The sequence below is a fragment of the Bison bison genome, unplaced genomic scaffold, assembly GCF_000754665.1.
Source record: "Bison bison bison isolate TAMUID 2011002044 unplaced genomic scaffold, Bison_UMD1.0 scf7180017860804, whole genome shotgun sequence".
Lineage (NCBI taxonomy): Eukaryota > Metazoa > Chordata > Mammalia > Artiodactyla > Bovidae > Bison > Bison bison.
This window is the reverse complement of record NW_011491376.1, coordinates 274,703-294,773: the sequence shown is the minus strand read 5'-3', so window position 1 is coordinate 294,773 and position 20,071 is coordinate 274,703. Positions and strand designations below refer to the sequence as shown.

At 36.2% G+C, this 20,071-nt stretch overlaps 1 protein-coding gene across 1 annotated transcript in view; it reads right to left on the bottom strand.

Moving 5' to 3' along the window:
* Nucleotides 1-430: 430 nt before the first annotated feature.
* LOC104982885 (RING finger protein 17-like) overlaps nucleotides 431-20,071 on the bottom strand; it is a gene marked incomplete at its 3' end in the record, with an annotated part of 43,055 nt that continues 23,414 nt past the window's right edge. The window contains exons 7-16 of the mRNA XM_010832321.1: nucleotides 16,982-17,153; nucleotides 15,688-15,764; nucleotides 14,561-14,635; nucleotides 10,738-11,048; nucleotides 9,548-9,637; nucleotides 7,847-8,005; nucleotides 4,028-4,217; nucleotides 3,046-3,214; nucleotides 1,509-1,699; nucleotides 431-572 (exon numbers count right to left, since the gene is read on the bottom strand). Coding sequence (XP_010830623.1) covers nucleotides 431-572; nucleotides 1,509-1,699; nucleotides 3,046-3,214; nucleotides 4,028-4,217; nucleotides 7,847-8,005; nucleotides 9,548-9,637; nucleotides 10,738-11,048; nucleotides 14,561-14,635; nucleotides 15,688-15,764; nucleotides 16,982-17,153 — 1,576 coding nt within the window. The remainder of the gene's footprint in view (nucleotides 573-1,508; nucleotides 1,700-3,045; nucleotides 3,215-4,027; nucleotides 4,218-7,846; nucleotides 8,006-9,547; nucleotides 9,638-10,737; nucleotides 11,049-14,560; nucleotides 14,636-15,687; nucleotides 15,765-16,981; nucleotides 17,154-20,071) is intronic.

Sequence of the window (20,071 nt, the reverse complement as noted above, 5' to 3'; positions counted from 1 at the left end):
ATCCAAATAGACAATGGAATGCCTTTAACTGGAATCTATTTTAATGTTCAAATTCAGAATATTACCTAGCAATAAATAAATCCTCATACATTATCAGAAATGGGTGTTATTTTATTTTGATCTGCCAGTTCTATATGCTCTCCTGCTTTCTAGATTTCAGAAGGTAGCAAGAAATATTTATACATTAGGGATCCTTCATTTTCCTTCCCCCTCCTATTTTCACTAACTTGCAGAATGACGATTTCCTTCAATTTACTATGAATCACGTGAGTTTCTTGTTTAAAGTTGCAGCTACCAAGAAACTTAAAATTTATAGAAGGCTGACAGCAGTTTGTTTGCTCTAGAATGCATACTGGGCACTCATTTCCATTATACATTTTACTTAGTATTTGAAAAAATACGTTGTCTCAAAGGACCATTATATACTTACCAACTGAAGATAGAAATCAGAAGGACTATTTATATGACAAACCATAACTGAAACATCTGTCATTTCTTTAGGCAAAATAGGTGGAGGATAGTGTAAGGTCATATTTTTTCCAGAATGACTTCTTGGTGTTTGAGATCTAAACCTAATTAAAAGCACAATTAAAAGCATAAGCAAGAGCCATTCTAAGATCTCTCTTCTCTCAGTGAATTGATCTGAAGAAAAGACCTGCACATATACTGATTTATCTACCAAGAATATTTTCCAAACCTTTCTCTTCTAATTTATAATATTTTGTGGCATTATCTTTAATTATCAAATAAGCATAAATAAGAGGTCAAGTCTCAAAACTCAATAATTAATCTTTAAGTTTGTGTTGGAGCATTTTTGAGTTGGGCCTACATTTAGTACTCAAAGTTTCTACTCTTTTGGTTGACGTGATACTCATGGTCTATGGCAGCACTCAAGGAAGGCCAGCTGAGGGTTTTCTGTGGCCCCTTCCAGCTACAATAGCCTACTTAAGTTTTACAGAATGCAATCTACTTGGGTCACTTCCAGACTGTTATTGCTCAGGACAGAAAGTATCTTCCATTATCTCTGTGGTTACTTTTATCTCTTTGTTCATCACAGACAAGAAAGAAAAGAAATATAAGTATCTACTCGAGATTCATATATTAATATACAGTAGTGATCATGATCTTACTCCAAAGCTTAGAAAATTTAAATAAGGAACTGTTAAACACTAGCTACTTGTAAGGTTAGCTAGAGTCTAAAAAAAAAGTTCACTATCTTACCAGTAACTTCTATTTTGAGCTACCTTAATATCCCTATTTCCTTAAATCAAATGATCTGAATCCAATTTTCACACAACTGTACTTGGAAAACTCTGACAGAGATACCTTTAAATTCTCAGAATATGTTACGGTGTGCTCCCTGATAGTCTAGTGCTTAGGATTGGGTGCTCCCTCTTAAGAGTATGTTATAGTTCACTTTAGAGCCCATGTTTTTTTAAAGGTAAAATCTGCTATTCTGATCTACAGCTATAACCTTGAAGATATTTATGTTTTAATAAGTTACCTACCTTGCTAGTTCCATAAAAACTAATGCATCTCTAAGAGACACAGGCATATCACTGCTTATTTTATTTGTTGGTGGTTTTTGCAGATCTACAATAAGCACACCATCTTCTTCTTTAAAAACTTTCATTAAAACAGCCTTCTTATTTACCATTTTCAAAAATTCTATTTTAGCTTCTTCTCCCCAGCCTTCACTCTATGGAAAAAGTAAAATTTCAATGTGTTCAGTAATTATAATTAACTCTAAATGGTACAATATTGTAGATTTATCTTTCTAACAGTAAATTTGAGCAAAGGCACTGAACCAACCATAGATAGAAGATAGAAGCAACTGGGCTCACAAACCCAAGGAGGACAGTCTTTATGTATGTACAATGTACAGATCATACTTGGATTTTATTAACGTGGTCTCAAGGTGACCATAAGCTGTTGTACTTCAGGACTTAGTTTTACTTGTGAATATTTATATGAAAATAATAAATAAAAATTTAAAGATAAAAGAAGTATTGACATACAAAATTTCCCCTTAAACGATGAGATCCAAAAGGTAATTCTAAAAGTATAATGGAAGCCATGTAATACATTAGATATTTATAATCATCAGATGCTTAGTTTCCATTACTAGCAATATACGAGGCACATGCTACTTAAATAATAAGGAAAAATACTCACCCATTGAAAAAAATTAAAAAAAAATTGTGCTCACTGATCTTTGAATCTTTAAGTACGCATACATTTCACGGGTCAAAACCACATATTCCTTAAAAATAAAAAATTTTCTAAAGATTTTATGAACATAAAAAAGTAAAACCTACTCAGAATAGATAAGTGCAAAAAAAAAAGTTTTATCCTTCATAGGATAAAATCGAAACCAAAATAATTTTGAGGAAAACATCAGTGCTAATATTTTTATATGTTTCCTTTTATTTCTTTATTCATTCTTTCAAATATTTGTTGAATGCCTACTGTGTGCTAGGTGATTTGCTAAGTGCTGGAATACAAAGATGAACAAAGGCACAGACTCCTGTTTTCAGACTTTCTAATAATACAACTGCTTAACATGTATTCTTACACACAATTTCTGTCTTCTAGGAGTTTCAAATCTTTCTGGGGAACAAATATTCATAAATAATACAAAAGCAGAATGCAATATAGTTAATAAGTAGTGAGCAAAGAGTCATGAAAATAGAGAAGAAATGTATAGAAACATATGCCATACCATGTCAAATTTTTTTCTCTCCATATTTATTTGACTCTAAAATTTAGTGGTTTACTCAGATATTCACCCATCATTAAGTTCATATACACATATAAAGTATAATCTCCCATTAAGATCAATTCTGATTGTAGAAATGGAAGTTCAATTCCTTTTTCACTTGCACCAATAGTTTATTATGCAAAAGGTATTTAACAAGTGAACTGGTGCCATGAACCTACATTCAGTAATCTGAACCCTAAAGCATAGTTAAAATTGGACTATTTGGCCCCCAAACAAGAAATAATTAAAAAAAAAAAAAAAGAAATAATTTAAGTCTCACTTACTGAATTCTGTGGAACAATGTCTTTCAATGAACATGGATGTGCTAGTGGCTGGACATCTTTCAGCAGTTCTTCAATATATGGCTCAGACTTTCTCAGAACCAGACATAAGTCATTTAGTATGATATGCTGCTTAGCAATGTGCTCTGATCTCACATGAGAGTCACCAACTCTGGGAAGAATTCAAGCAATAGTTAATGAAAATAATGCTTCAAGCCCAAGCTTGCCTTAGCCCACAAAAGGTATGCATTTAGAATACCTTAGAATTCTACACATTCTCTTTTTAAGTTAAATCTTCTAGAAAGTTATATTCTGATTCATACTATCTCATAATATAGATTCAACCTATCTTTTAAAACCACAGACACTATTTTTACCTACAGAATAAATCTCAACAGCCTTTATCTGGATTATCTTTCATATATATAAAGGCATAATGACACACCCAAACAGCAATATATTTGTTTATAAAGTTATGACCATTTAATAAAATGACCATGCAAGAGTTAATACCGGTCCTTACTACAAGAACCTCTTCAATTTGCTTTATTTTGCTGTAAGACTAATGGAAACATTTCTGAACACCTAGAATGAGCTAGACACTATGCCACTTTAATATGAATAATGAGATTAAATAAATATGATTGAAATTTTTACTCAATCATCTGGCAACTAACGAACATTTAAAAGAAAGAAAATTTTTGTGCTTCATTCTCTGCTTTGAAGCAATGTAGAAGATTATTTAAGTTTGAAACATCAAAAAGTTCTTTTTCTAAGCTCCCCATCTAGTAGCACTGATAAAGTATAATACTTTGCTAATTTAGTAATGAGTAAGACAAATTTCAAAGCAAAATAAAAAGTATATGACTTGGAAGTGAAGAAGGATAACTTATTTCTACCTCTTCCTAATTTTCTTTATTCTTTAGTATTACCCCATCACAAGTGTTTCTAAGCAGGCAAGGAATATATAATACTTATAACATACCCTGCAACAATGAGCACTTCAGAATTTCCAAAATCTACCATGAATATTTGTATTAGTGCAACTTCACGGACTGAGAATTTGGTTGGACTACAAAGTTTTCTAATACTTTCACTTCTCATTGGAATTAATTCAGTAATAGTTCCTCGACACCACATTCCATTTTCAATACTGTTGATAAATATTCTTGCACCTACATAATGGAGACAAATGATTATCAATGTCTACAAAGAAAATATCTAATTACCTCTAATTTACAAACAAGTACATTAGATTCTATCACAAAAAAGTCTTAATTCACTTATTAACTGGTGATATACTACTGAGTCAGTGCTATGAGAGGGATCAAAGGTAGTATATTTTGGCAATTTCTGTTATACAGAATCTTGTGAACTAGACAGGAAGGTGAAAATACAGAGTATCAAGCCAGCAGTCCTTTATTGAGGACCTGTGTTTTATGAACTATAATAAAGATGAGTAAGACTGTCCTGCTCAAGAAAGGAGAGGAGCCCAAATCCCTTAGGGCATGGTGTGGCGCACCCCACCGCACGTCAGGACTGTCGGGACTGGGTTTCAGTGTGGAGAACCCTTCGTCCTGGGACATGGGGTCTGGCTGGAAAGGCGGCCACTCCCTCGACTGTCTTGCATGGCACATTCGTGGGGAACCTGGTACTAAACCATTCGTAGATGACCTGCTTCTGGGACGGGGTTTCCAACGAAGCAGAGCAGTTCCCTTGCTGTAATCTATACAAAGTCAGCCCTTGACACAAGGGTTTGTAAAAAACAGAAGAAAAAAAAAAGAATAACAAGAAATCTAATTTTTTCTTAAAAAAAAAAAAAGAGGAGACATGCAAGTAAATGACTATCAATCACTGTACTTATAACAGTAACATCCTTGTACATGTACACACACACATGTACAGATACAGACGTACTGAAATCTATAAATTACTTAGGTAGCATAAAGGAAGATGCAATGACCTTCTCTTGGTTAAAGGGGAGTAAAAGTTAGGAAACCAAGAAAGGCAGAGCGTGAAAGGCAAAAATTAAGAAATTAATACACAATGGAGTTCAGAAAAGGGGAAAGTGAACCAAGGATTGAACAGCAGAAGAAGACCTTATGGAAGGATCAGATGAATTACAAATTAATAACTAGAAAAAAAATCAAGTTAGAATGAAGCCTGAATTTTTACTTTTACTATCAGCTCAGCAATGTTCTCAGTAGTTTGTGTCTGAATTTACCTTCTCCCCACAACAACCCCACAGATAGGCTGCTTCCAGCCCATAGGTAAGGAAATCAGGCAAAGAGAGGCTGCAAATCCAGCCCAAGCCGCATGGCTACTTACAAGAGGGAGGAAGAGAACCCATGCAATCTTGGAGCCCATTCTCTTAACAACTGAGCTAACATCAGAGATGAATTTGGTAAGATTTGTTCATTTACCCTATAGAGAGAGGCTGCAAAATCCCCTCTCCATTTGCTAATAAGAACAGGATAGCTCAAGGGCACACAGGGTAACCTTTCAAGTTCTACCAAAACTTGTACTTGGCCTTGAGACTTTCACCAACCTTCCTCTTATGTTGATACATTATATAACCAATATTCTTAAACTATATTCTATTAAACTATTCTTTGTTGAAATGGATGAGATAAAAGCCTATTGAAGCCTTTTGCTGTTCTTTATAATGAAAAGCTCAGACAGAAAAAGGGAACAAGAGGATACTCAGCTAAAGCACTGTATTACATTTCTTCCCTTAACACTAATTTCTCAAAAGATAATGAGTATATAAACTATGTATATCTACCTTGAAATAATTATCCGTGACAACTTAAAGAATGATATTTTGACTTTCTTAGAATATTTTCTGAAACTAAACTGAGCTCTTTTATATATATATTAAATTTAGAGAATTATTTGCAGTCATTAAAAATTTAACTATATATAAGTTTACCACTATACTTCCCTCCTTAGACATTCAAATTTAAAAACTGTTAACTTTAAAAATTATTATTCATTTTATCAGAAGTATATGATGATTCTAATCTTCTGATATTCTGATAAGCTACAAAGATCAGCTGAGAGTTAGCAACACGTTTAAAGAACTACCAATATAAAGTTGGAGCTTCTCTGATGGCTCAATGGTAAAGAATCCCCCTGCCAATCCAAGAGATGCAGGTTTGATCCCTCGGTCAGGAAGATCCCCTAAGAGAAGAAAATGGCAACTAACTGCAGTATTCTTGCCTGGACAGAGGAGCCTTGAGGCTATAGTCCATCAGGCCTCAAAGAGTCAGACACGACTTAGCGACTAAACAACAACAGCAACAAATATAAAGCTGAATAGATAATATAGTACTTTTTGATATCAGTTATATACAGGCATTGAATGATATTAATAGAATGAGAAAATGCTCTACTAATAAATCAAATCACAGCTTCATTAGAGTATAATCATATTTAGTCAACATTAAAGAAGATATTTGTAATGAAAGCCTGTACTGTATGTACTTAGTCACTCAGTCATGTCTGACTCTTTGTGACTCCATGGACTGCAGCCCGCCAGGCTCCTCTGCCCATGGGGATTCTCTAGGCAAGAATACTGGATTAGGCTGCCATGCCCTCCTCCAGGGGATATTCCCAACCCAGGGATCAAACCCATGTCTCCCGCATTGCAGGCGGATTCTTTACCATCTGAGCCACCAGGGAAGCCCATGAATACTGGAGTGGTTAGCCTATCCCTTCTCCAAGAGATCTTCCCGACTCAGGGTCTCGTGCATTGCAGGCAGATTCTTTACCAGCTGAGCTACCAATGAAAGCCTAATTTATGGCAAATTATACACAGAATTAAGATGCATTGATTAAATTTACCAGCTACCTTCTGTATGGCACTAGGAAATAAGATGCACTGCCCTGCATCTATCTCATTCAGATGTTCAATGACATCTTCAACATCCACATGAGGATAGCAAGGGATGATATGCATACTACAAGAAACACTTAGAGAAATACTTTTCTCTAGAGACAAGGGGACAAATTATTTAACCCATTATGGACTTTATAATTTAAAAAATCTCACCATACTCCATAATGGAGTTTTTGTGTATATTTCACTCAACAGTCAATTTTATGTCCATCAACAGATGAATGGATAAAGATGTGGTACATATATACAATGGAACACTACTCAGCCATAAAAAGATCAAAATGATGCTATTTGCAGCAACATGGTCAGATTAGATTATCATGCTAAAGTGAAGTAAGTCAGACAAAGATAAATACCTCATGATATATATAACTTATATGTGGAATCTAAAATATGATATAAATGAACTCTAGTGAAACAGAAACAGATTCACAGACCTAGAAAACAGATTTGTGACTACCAAGGAAGAGGGGGGCTGGGAGAGGGATGAAGTAGGAGTTTGAGGTTAGCAGATACAAACTATCACGTACAGAATGGATAAACAAAAAGGTCCTAGCGGGAACACAGGCAATTATATTCAATATGTGGTGATAAACCATAATGGAAAAGAATATGAAAAAAAGCCAGCAAGTTCCAAATTACTATGACTCCAATTAAACTTGGCAAATGATATGTATTAAAAACATTTGAATTATGTATACTGTATACCATAATAGTATTACTACTATGATATCTCTGAGCAAAAAAATTAATATTTAGCTCATTTACCTAAATAAAATTTAGCTTATGTTAAATAATTCCAAAAGCTTTATGCTTGCTCAAATCTGTATTATAAAAAGTCTACATGAGTTGCCAAGTATTTAACTAAGCTTTATATTTTAACTTGAAATAATATTTCATTACCTAGCTCCAAAACATCTGAAGGATCAAGGTGTAAATTCTTATTGCAAAACTGATTCACCTTCCTTTCCAACACTGTTGCATCTTTTATTTGTGAATACTTCCGAATGTAGAAGTGGCAAGGATGTATTACATGGCTTACAAAAACCAGCTCTGGAGAACCTGGATGAGAATTTTCAAACCACATTAATAAACCAAAAGTTAGGAAAGAATTCACAAAAATTGAATGCAGTATCTTCTAAAAGAATGTGTCCCGTAGCACTGCAAACTCTAGAATACTTAAGCCTCATAAAAGAGTAACCCAAATCCCAAATAGTAACCCAACGGACAAATGAATTCCACTTTCACAATGATTTCTTTAGCAACCTGAACTGTAAACATTTGCAAAATATGTTAAATAAGTGGAATTGAAGTTCACGTAGGTACCTAAGTTAGTTAGGTACCAGACAGAGTACATGCTATAACCTACGGCATTACATCAAAACTTCAGAATTTATTCATAAACATAATTAGAGCTTCAGAACCCCAATGACAATGATGTTTCTAGTATTGCTACAAAAATCCTGTATAAACTACACTAAACTGAAGGAACCAATAATTAGCTCATGGCTGCTTTGACTCCTAGATCTTATCAGGCCAGAGAAGTATGAAAAAATGTCTTGGAAAACCAACATAGTGAGCAGCATTTAGAGGGAGATGTGTATGTTTTGGTGGAAGTAAGGGTGGGGTAGAATAAAAAAGACAGAAACTTTTTTCATACAGTAGTAATTAAGCCAAGTGTTTTTACTGATATGAAAAGATCTCCAGAGTATAATGTTGAGGAAGGAATTAGGGGACTTTCCTGACAGTCCAGTGGTTAAGACTCCATGCTTCCATTGCCAGGGGCACAGGTTTTATCCCTTGTCAGGGAACTAAGATCCCACGTGTTGCATGGCATGGCCAAAAACAGAAAAAGAAAAATAGAAAGAAAAAAGAGAAAGGAAGGGAAAGAACACAGCAGTGTGTATGGCAAGCTATGTTTTATGTACAAAAACAAAAGCTAAGAGTCAGAAACATAATATATGTGTATTTGTTCAAATATGCATAAAGAAGCTCTAGAAAGGAGGAATAGACTAAATGGAATGGGAGTAGATTAGGGGAAAAGGGTCACAGGGTATTTAATATATTTAATTTTTAAACAATGCAGACGTTCTAATAAATCTAGTAAAAGTGACTAGGAGGAACTGAAGTATAGATACAAGATAAAAAACTGAACAAATAGGTCATTTTACCTATCCAATACAGATCATGAAGAATAACACCCATACTGAGGATGAGGTAAAGCAATAAGTATGTGTTACTGGGGAGACAGCTGAGGGAAGTGTTATAAATTTCAGAAATGTTTTTGCCAATAACAGCCAGGATTTTTAACATTAAAAAAGAAGTTTTGGGAATTTCTTTGGCAGTCCAGTGGTTAGGAATTAAGAGTTCCCACTGCCATAGGCCTGGGTTCAACTCCTGGTGGAGAAGCTAAGATATCACAAGCCAGCACAGCAAAAAAAAAAAAAGGAAAGGTTTTAGTTATTAATAAAATTCATTTTACTCACTGTTTCACTCTCTGTAAGTTACTTATATAACTTTATACTTTATATAAATTTATATATAACAGAATACTTTTTATATACATCAAACTCTGCTACATCAAGTTCAGAGTTGTTAAAGTACCTGTTTTTGATCCAAAAGAAACAGATGACTTTTTCTGAAGAGGCTTTGTTGGGTATCTAGGTGTCTTAGCAAAATAATCTGTGAAGCATGCTTCATCAAAATAGGAAATAAAGGCAACTGTGTTAGTTTTATTATGTTGATAACGGCATACTTAACACACTGCTTGAGAAGCTGTACTTGAATTTGGCAAGTACTGGATTGGTTGAGACCCTTATGTATCAGCAAGCAAAGTCCTGTTAGTTTTCTTAACTTACTGAGATAACCAATGATAATAATAATATAGCGGAAAAAAACAGCTTGTCTCTTTTTTGGTATCATTTTGGGAAGTCAACCAATGGAACAGAGTGGGAGTGGGGCAGGGGGGAGGGAGGAGAAAACCAAAGCTGATTCTTGAAAGTGGCCCTAAAGACAACTGACAGTGTAACTACACCCAGCAGTATCTCACTGGCGTTGATGGTGAGAATACCAACACTAGAAATCTAATCAAACAATCATGATACATTTAAACGTTACCAAATAGATGCTTCTATATGTTACCTGGGTCTCCCGCTTCACCATTGGAGCCACCAGCAAAGCCCAATATTCATGATAGTTCATTTTTATAAAGGATTACATCTCAGGACAAAAATTTAGGATATTCTGTTCTTAAATTTAAGGACAATGTCATCAGACTGCTTCTACTAACACCATTTACTTATAGTATTTTCATCTTTTATAGAGGTTTGTATGTGGAATGCTGATTCCACGGTAAACCGTCTGCCCACAATGCGGGAGACCTGGGTTTGATCCCTGAGTTGGGAAGATACCCTGGAGAAGGAAATGGCAACCCACTCCAGTACTCTTGCCTAGAAAATTCCATGGATGGAGGAGCCTGGTGGGCTACAGTCCATGGGGTCACAAAGAGTCGGACACAACTAAGCAGCTTCACGACTTCATGATGTGGAATGCTAAAAAGTCAAATACACTCACTAAATCAAATATTAGAGTTTAGCTGTATTATTGCACTAAAATTAAAAATTATCCTAACTTTGGAAAATGTGAAAGGAGTGGCATGGGATCAACAGCTTTACTCATAATGAGATGTAAGATAATAGACATATGTTTGTTAAGGTCAGGGACAAACAGGTATTAATTTTGTTTCCAATTCCAGACATGATTTATTGTTTCCCTGTTTTTGTATTTTTACTCACTTTCCAGGTTTTCTTCTTCTTCAATAATTTCTTCAATGATCACATCAGGGCTAGATCCCACCTGAGGTAGAGCAGCAATGGTTTTAGGGAGTGTTGCTGCAACAACCTCTTTCTGTGGCTGGAAGTCAGCTGCCAAATGCATGTCATTGTTTTCCCATTGTGAAGAAGTCAGTGGGGCTTCATTAGTTAGGACAGAAATGTCAGCCTTTTTCTTTTCTAGTGATAGGTATGTACCACCATAAGAAAATTCCTTTTTACAACTGTATTTCTTTTGACCATTCTTTTCCATTTCACTTTCTTGAGGATCACATCTGTTTAAAAATAGAGAGGCTACATTAAATCATAATTTTTTAGATCTACTTTAAAACCACATGACAGTACTGCAACACATACATATAAAGAGTTCAAGTTGTACAGGTGTCCCATGAGTATTTTTAAAAACAGCAACACTGAAATAATTTACATACTATAAAATCCGATAATTTCTACTAAATTTAGAGTTGTGTAACCATCATTATAACTTCATTTTACAACATTCCCATTATCCCAAAAGAAACTCCTGCCCATTCCCAAGAAGTCCACAAGCTTTAAAAGGTCAACAACAGAAAATCAATGAGAAGTTGAAGAAAGAACTTGCCACAGTCAAGTCACAACTATCTGATCCTAAAAGAACAGTGGATATGGTTTTCAATTTTAATTGTTCAAACTTTGATTTGGCTTTGGTGTTTGATTTTAAATTATGCTAAGATTATTTCTCTCAATTCACTAGCTTAAAAATAAAGTGTAGGAAGCACTGAGAGGTACAATCCTGAGACAATTTCTAGAAACCTACATAGAGGGTTAAAACAATGATTAGTCTGAATCCTTTGGGTATGATTATTCAACAGCCACTAACCTGCAGCTGATTATTCACTTCACTCCATATTTTTCTATCTTCAGAAATCCACACAGATAAAAGCTATCAAATCTATAAGTATAGAAATTCTATCAAAGAAATGAGATTGAGTCTCAGAAGCCTTTATTCTAGTTAACCCATGAAAGTTTTAGTTTCTTCACAGATCACCATATAAGAAGCCAAATGAAATCAGAAATAAGAACCTACAAAGCCAACTGAATTCAGCAGACCTATTTTATCTGTCTCTTAATACATGTTGACTAAAGGTCCAAACACCTCCTAAGTATACATATACGTACACAACTTTGTAATCTAAAACATTTCTTTGTATCTTATCTGACCTTACATTTAACATTGTCAATCAACTCCTGCCTCACAAACCTCTCCTCCTTTGACTTCTAGAGTATCAGTCTCTCCTGCTCCCTCTTCGTTTCCTATGGTTTGCAAGTTACTCTTTCCCTGTCTTGAAATTTAATATTTTTCTAGGGCGCAGTCCTTGACCCACTTCAATATCTGTTTTCACTATGCAAACCCATTCTTTAATTACCACCTGTCATCAGTAGAGGCAGGCTACAGTGATATTCCCTAAAATCTAGGGAGAAATTTAAAAGACTTCTGAGTAAAACTTAAAACCATGGCAAGATCAGTATAGACGCTTAAAGAAAATACCTTTTGGTATCAAAAATATTTGACAGTAACCATATTCAAGTTATGAAAACATCTAGAAGAATGTACTGACTGGAAAGGATGATCATCCATGAAAATGCAGAAAGTCAAGTCACAGAGGTATACAGGGGCCAGGGCTCCATGTGTGGGCAAGATGACTCGAGCCAAAGGCCTGGTACTTGAGGCCTCTGGCAAGGTCTTCCCTGCGGGGTCAAGGAACACAGCAGGCTGACTAGTACCAACACTCTTCACAGCTATTTGATATATCTTATTCCCTTTATTCCAAAAACACCACGAAGCTTCTGATGATTTGGCTTTCTGTGTCTGTCTGGATATTAGAAAAGAATGCCAACATAAGTATTCTATTAATAGTTCCTGTGATAATACTATCTGCCCCTTAAGTCAATAAACTGGCATTCAGATCATGTGTCAGTTTTGTGAACTTGGTTTACATGAGTTTACCTGGTTTAGAGTAGATCTGCTCATGTCTGTTTCTGAGCTTGTAATGCTGTGGGCCAGGCCCTCATTAGTTCCCCAAAGTAATGAATGTGATGCTTCTTGAGGGATGATTTCCTGAGGAGCCATACCACCTTCAAATGAATAAACTTATTTTCTTTTGGGGGTTTCTAAACCATTTATATTCTGACTACTCCTAAACCAAGAATCAAATCCTGTAACTTCCCTCCACAGGTTTCTCCCCAGATACCCAGTAAAAAACAGGAACTCAGCATATCCCACTATCTTCCCCTCCCAACTTTTCTTTGTATATTTCCAATCTTGGTAAGTAACACCACAATTCATCACCTCAGTCACCAAAGATACACCTATAAATCATTGGAATGCTTCCCTTTTCCTCATTCCTCACACTGAAACGATTACTAAGTTTCACCACTTTTCCTTATTTAGCATTTGTCATTACCTATTCCTTTCCAGTGCTACTACCTACATTTGGTTTCTCATCATTTGCTAGGCCATATTATATATATATATATACATATATATATATATATATAAAAAATATATAATATTATATGCTAGGTCATATAATAACCTAAGCCATCCTTCAGCCTCTAGCCTCATATTCTTCCAAAAAATTCTCTATGGTCACTAGAGTTACCTTTTACAAATGTAACCTAAGTACTTTTACATTCATTCTGAAAATATTTTAATGGCTATTACTTACACCTGTGCTATCCAACATACTCTTCTGCGATAATGAAAATATGCCTCATGATATTTGATATGATAGTCACTAACCAAATATAGCTACTGAGCACCTGAAATGTGTCTAGTGCAACCAAAGAACTAAAATCTTCATTTTATTTAGTTTTAATTTATGTTTAAATTTAAATAACCACACATGGTTAGCAGCTACCATACTGGGTAGCACAGGTCTAGGAAATAAAGTTCAAACACCACCAGAGCATACAAAGTTTTTAGGATTCAGCCTCTTTGTATCCTCTGTCAAACAAAATTCTACAGGCAGGTTCCTGAACACAGTATACTATCTCACTGCCCATAAATTTTTTTCTGCTAAGATGCTGCCTCCCTACTGTTCTCCCTTTCAACTGGTACTCATTTTTCATGAATGGGGGAAAATAAAAATCTGCTCTTTCCAAGTCCCCTGGTACCCTGCAAAGAACTGATCATTCCCTTCTTTTGCATCTCCATTAGACTGCACATTTTACTATCAAAGCAATTATGCGCTTTACTGTTTACATATGTCATTCTTTATTTACTGTAACTTCTCTGCATAAATCTTAATACTTAGGGTGTTATGTCTCAGTGGTAAAGAATCTGCCTGCCAATGGAGAAGATGCAGGAGATGCAGGTTCAGTTCCTGGGTCCAGAAGATCCCCTGGAGAAAGGAATGGCTACCTACTCCAGTATTCTTGCCTGGGAAATTCCATGGACAGAGGAGCCTGACAGGGCTACAGTCCATAGGGTTGTAGAGAGTCAGACATGACTGAGTAAACACTTTCACTTTTCAACACTTAGAGGCTAGCACATCAGTGTTCAACGCTGGCTGAGTAAATAAATCTCAAAGATGACACATACATCATTGGATACTAATCCTTTCTAGGTCTTTTAATTCTTAAATATTTTACGTAGCATTAATTTACAGAAACCATTTTGCCCTTACATTACTTTTCAGCTTTTGAATCAACATTATACTAAAGATCAATTTTTTTGTTTGATCTAATATTTCTGTCCCTTAGGCCATATCAGACACTAATGGCATGTTGCCATTCTTATACTTACCTTGTTGAATCCTCAAATTCAATCTTTCCCATTCTGTTGAACATACAGATGATCTCACTGCAATCCATATTCAACCTAAAATTAAATACTTAGCATAAAAAGTGTTCTAATGGAAGTTTATTACTTTCTCTAATAAAAATTAGCTAACATTAAAAACTCTGAAGTAGATGGGGAAACAGTGGAAACAGTGGCTGACTTTATTTTTTTGGGCTCCAAAAGCACTGCAGATGGTGACTGCAGCCATGTAATTAAAAGACGCTTACTCTTTGCAAGGAAAGTTATGGCCAACCTAGATAGCATATTCAAAAGCAGAGACATTACTTTGCCAACAAAGGTCCATCTAGTCAAGGCTATGGTTTTTCCAGTGGTCATGTATGGATATGAAAGTTGAACTGTGAAGAAAGCTGAGCACCGAAGATTTGATGCTTTTGAACTGTGGTGTTGGAGTAAACTCTTGAGAGTCCCTTGGACTGCAAGGAGATCCAACCAGTCCATCCTAAAGGAGATCAGTCCTGGGTGTTCATTGGAAGGACTGATGCTGAAGCTGAAACTCCAATACTCTGGCCACCTCATGAAAAGAGTTGACTCATTGGAAAAGACCTCGATGCTGGGAGGGATTGGGGGCAGGAGGAGAAGGGGACAACAGAGGATGAGATGGCTGGATGGCATCACCGACTCGATGGACATGAGTTTGAGTGAACTCCAAGAGTTGGTGATGGACAGGGAGGCCTTGTGTGCTGTGATTCATGGGGTTGCAAAGAGTCGGACACAACTGAGCGACTGAACTGAACTGAAAAACTCTAAAAGAGCATTTAAACAACTTTTTAATTCATAAATCACACTTAATTTGGTTGCTAATCTGGGAAATATTTTTGACCCAAATTTTCAATTTATAATTGCTTGTTATTTTAATAAATATAGGTTCTAATACATATTTATGGAGAGGGAAATGGCAACCCACTCCAGTGTTCTTGCCTGGAGAATCCCAGGGACGGGGGAGCCTAGTGGGCTGCCCTCTGTGGGGTCACGACTGAAGCGACTTAGCAGCAGCAGCAATACATATTTATACTTAATTATCAGACTCTTTTGAATTATAGATTTCTTTTATATGAATTACAATTACTTACTTGGGAGAGTTCCTTAGTTTTAGAGAGCTGACTTGTGACAAGTCACTCTCAAATGTTAACTTCAAAGTCCGGATGATCTAGAATCAAAAGAGAAGTATTGCTCATATGTGTGTTTTGTTTTGTTACAAATACTGTTGAAACAGAGTAAGATTTCAGAGGGAAAACTATACTCTTTAGGTATTTCATTAACGTGCTCAGGGTCTGATCTTAGGCAAGCAAAGGGAGGGATGCAAATTTCCCCAAAGAAATTAAAAATCTTTTGGAGATGTGTATTAAGATATAACAACAAAAGATAACAACTAATTAATACATGGGATACAGCTACACGATCAGGGGAAATTCTGATGACACTCGTTGTGCGCCTGCGCTGCTGTCCTTGAACGTTTTTCTCTCTCTTTTTCTGCCCCCATCTTCCTAACGTGGCTAACTAGGGTGAAGACCAAATTTTACTTTTTTTCACCTCCTAATGTTTCATGTGTAATACACAGGAATAGACTACTACTGTTCTTGTCACTACAGCTAGATGGAGGCCTGGTCAAGTAAGACAGTGCAAAAACTTTAAAAGTTCAAGACTTTGGAAGCAGGTAAACCAAGAGCTTCTATTTTACACCTCAGTTCAGTCCAAACATCTGATTATCTATGGGGAATGAGGTCCTGAAGATTCCAAGACAATAGAGTAGGATCTATACCTCAAGGGAACAAGACAGAAATTAGCAAAGAGGACTGATGGTAACCCTTTCCCAGCAAACAATCTAGCAAGAAACATGTTTCTATTCCTGCCCAACTTGAGGCACAAGAAACATGTTTCTATTTCTGCCCAACTCCAGGCACATGATTAGATGACAGGACAGGGTTGAAGCACCTTGTATCCTGACTCACAGAGTCGGGGGTTGGGAGAAAAACCTAAACAGCATTTTGATAAATTTTTAAGAGTTGATAGTCATACCTGTCTATAAAAATAGAGTCCTATTTATTTTGCTACTCTTATTTGTTGTTTTTTATTCAAGTGTCCTAGAAACAACTTTCAACTTAATATCATCCTACTTGTTCTCAGATGTGTGTCATAAAGACTTTACTGTACCATTTCCCTAAGTGGTAAATAATAATAAAAGGTCAAACAAAGTTATTAATGTTTATCTTAGAATTTAAATGCCTAAGAATTCTAAATTCATGCCAATAAAGTTAGGATAATCTGTAAAGCAAATTCTTGCAGTTAAGTCTTAGATATCATATTCCAAAGCAGGTAAAGTAAGCTACCACAGGAATAATTCACATTATGAACTATTAAAATTACCTGATTTAGGTCACAATATATCCTTAGAGAAGGTGCAGATTTTAATTCTCTTGCTATCTTCATAGCTGCATCCAAATCACTTTTTTTTGCTTCAATGTAGCTTTTAGTCACTATTATTTTTGATAAATAATTGTCTGTATTTCTTACTAATTCTTCACACAGGCTCTTCTTCCTTCATTTAAATTAGGTTATTTTTCAATATTTCATATACAATTTTATGAAAGCAAATTTATCATAACTCAAAAGTACTGAAAAGGTAATTTCAGTTTCATGAGCTTAAATTTTAATATGGTTAATGAGACATTCAACTGAACTAAAATCTATTATAGTTGAAAGCTATGTATATGTAACCAGAGAAAAAGTAACTTTTGTAGAAGAATATAGTTATGTTCCAGATACAGGTGTCACAGAACTACAGCGGTAAGACAAACCCTAGACCAATCTACCACTTTTAAAAGTAAGTGAATCCTGGCTATCTTGCAGTCACTTGTGCCATTACAAAGACATATCCATATTCATTTCTCACGAGGATCTATCTGCACATTTTAAAATTTCATAGGCAGATACATATTACATGAATTTGAAATAAGACTTTAAAATAGACTTCACCAAACCAAAACTCAGATATCAATTAACTATAATCTTCAAAGCTATCAGTTATGAAACTGAAGAGTTATTCCTTCATTACTCAAAAATTCCACCTATAGTGGAATTACTTTATCATGGAAATTAAGATATTTTGTACCAAAAATTATTGCTCATTTTATTCATCTTGTAAATGAATAAAATGATTTCCTCAAATCAAATCTGGCCTCAAAAAAGTGGAGTTTGCCACACTGAAGAGTAATAAGAATGTGCCACAGGCTCTGCAAGGACTTCCCTGATAGCTCAGACGGTAAAGAATCTGCCTGCAATGCAGGAGACCCGGGTTCAATGCCTGGGTTGGGAAGATCCCCTGGAGAAGGGAATGGCAACCCACTCCAGTATTCTTGCCTGGAGAATTCCAAGGGCAGAGAAGCCTGGCGGGCTACAGTCCATGGGGTCAGAAAGAGTCGGACACAAGTGAATGACTAACATACATGCATGCTCTGCAGGTGAAGAAGTATTTCAAAAAATTTTTAGTAATCACATATAAATTTATGAAAATCATTTATTTAGGAGATAAATGGTCATTTTGATAAGTTTCAGATGACTCTCCCCAAAATTCATGCCCACGAAGTGATGTTAGCAAAATGGCAGACTAGGAGACTTGAAGTCCTTGTTCTTCAATGGTGATGTCAAATGACAGCTAAGAATTGGTTACAATAACCTTCTAGAACTGGAGAACGGACAAAGGTATACAGCAACAACACAAATGTGCAGTGGAAAAAAATCCACATTCTTTATCAGCAGGACATTTCATTTCTTGTCCTGTCCCAGACCCTTCCTCCGTGTGGTGCAGTCCTGGTCTGGAGGCAGCAGCATACTTCCTGATTCCTTCCCTCCAAAGGGAGTATGCTGCTGCTGCTGCTGCTAAGTCGCTGCAGTCGTGTCCGACTCTGTGAGACCCCATAGACGGCAGCCCGCCAGGCTCTCCCGTCCCTGGGATTCTCCAGGCAAGAACACTGGAGTGGGTTGCCATTTCCTTCCCCAGTGCATGAAAGTGAAAAGTGAAAGTGAAGTCGCTCAGTCATGTCCGACTCTTCGGACCCCATGGACTGCAGCCTACCAGACTCCTCCGGCCATAGGAGTTTCCAGGCAAGAGTACTGGAGTGTGGTGCCATTGCCTTATTTGCAATGTCCTACTTTGTGGCGGGGATGCAGGGGGAGTGAGGAGATGGAGGGGCGGAAGGGAAGGGGGGCTGCCTGAAGAACCCTTTCACTTAATTTGACACTCAGGCAGCAAGAGGAACCAAGACCACCCAAGAAGGTTGCAGAAAGATTCCTCAAGCATACAGGTTGCATACTCCAGGTTAGGCCACATGTTAGGTCAAAAACAACAAGTTTTAATACTTTTAAAAGACAATGTAAAAGTATCCTTTCTGAATACAAAGGAATGAAAACTAGAACTCAGTAACAGAAGGAAACTGGAAATTCCACAAATATGTGGAAATTAAAGAACATACTCCTAAACACAAATGGATCAAAGCAAAGTAACACGAGAGTATTTTGAGACAAATGAAAATGAAAAATCAAAATATCAAAACTTATGGGATGCAATTAAATTGGATCTGAGAGAAAAATAAATATATAGCTGTAAGTACATGAAAAAAGGCATTGCAAAAAAAAAAAAAAAGGCATCACAAACCAACGACCTAATTTTACACCTTTGCTGTTGTTCAGTCGCTAAGTCATGTCTGACTCTTTACGATCCCATGCACTGCAACACACCAGGCTTCCCTGTCCTTCACTATCTCCCAGAGTTTGCTCAAATTCATTTTATTGGGTCAGTGATGCTATCTAACATCTCATCCTTTGCCACCCTCTTCTTCTTCTGCCTTCAATCTTTATGTTTACACCTTAGGAACTAGAAAATAACAAACTAAACCCAAAGCTGCCAGAAGGAAGAAATAATAGGATTAGAGCAGAAATAAGTAAATAGCTAGGCAAAAATAGAGAAAAATCAATGAAACCAAAAGATGGTTCTTTGAGATTAAAATTCACCAATTTTAGATACACTGCCTAGAAAAACAAGAAAAGAATAAATTTACTAAAATAAAAAATAAAGTAGGCATTCAGCTCAGTTCAGTTGCTCAGTCATGTCCGACACTTTGTGACCCCATGAACCACAGCACGCCAGGTCTCCCTGTCCATCACCAATTCCCGAAGTCCACCCAAAACCATGTCCATTGTGTCGGTGATGCCATCCAACCAGCTCATCCTCTGTCATCCCCCCTCTCCTGCCCTCAATCTTTCCCAGCACCAGGGTCTTTTAAAATGAGTCTGCTCTTTTCATCAGGTGGCCAAAATACTGGAGTTTCAGCTTCAACATCAGTCCTTCCAATGAACACCCAGGACTGATCTCCTTTAGGATGGACTGGCTGGATCTCCTTGCAGTCCAAGGGACTCTCAAGAGTTTACTCCAACACCACAGTTCAAAAGCATCAATTC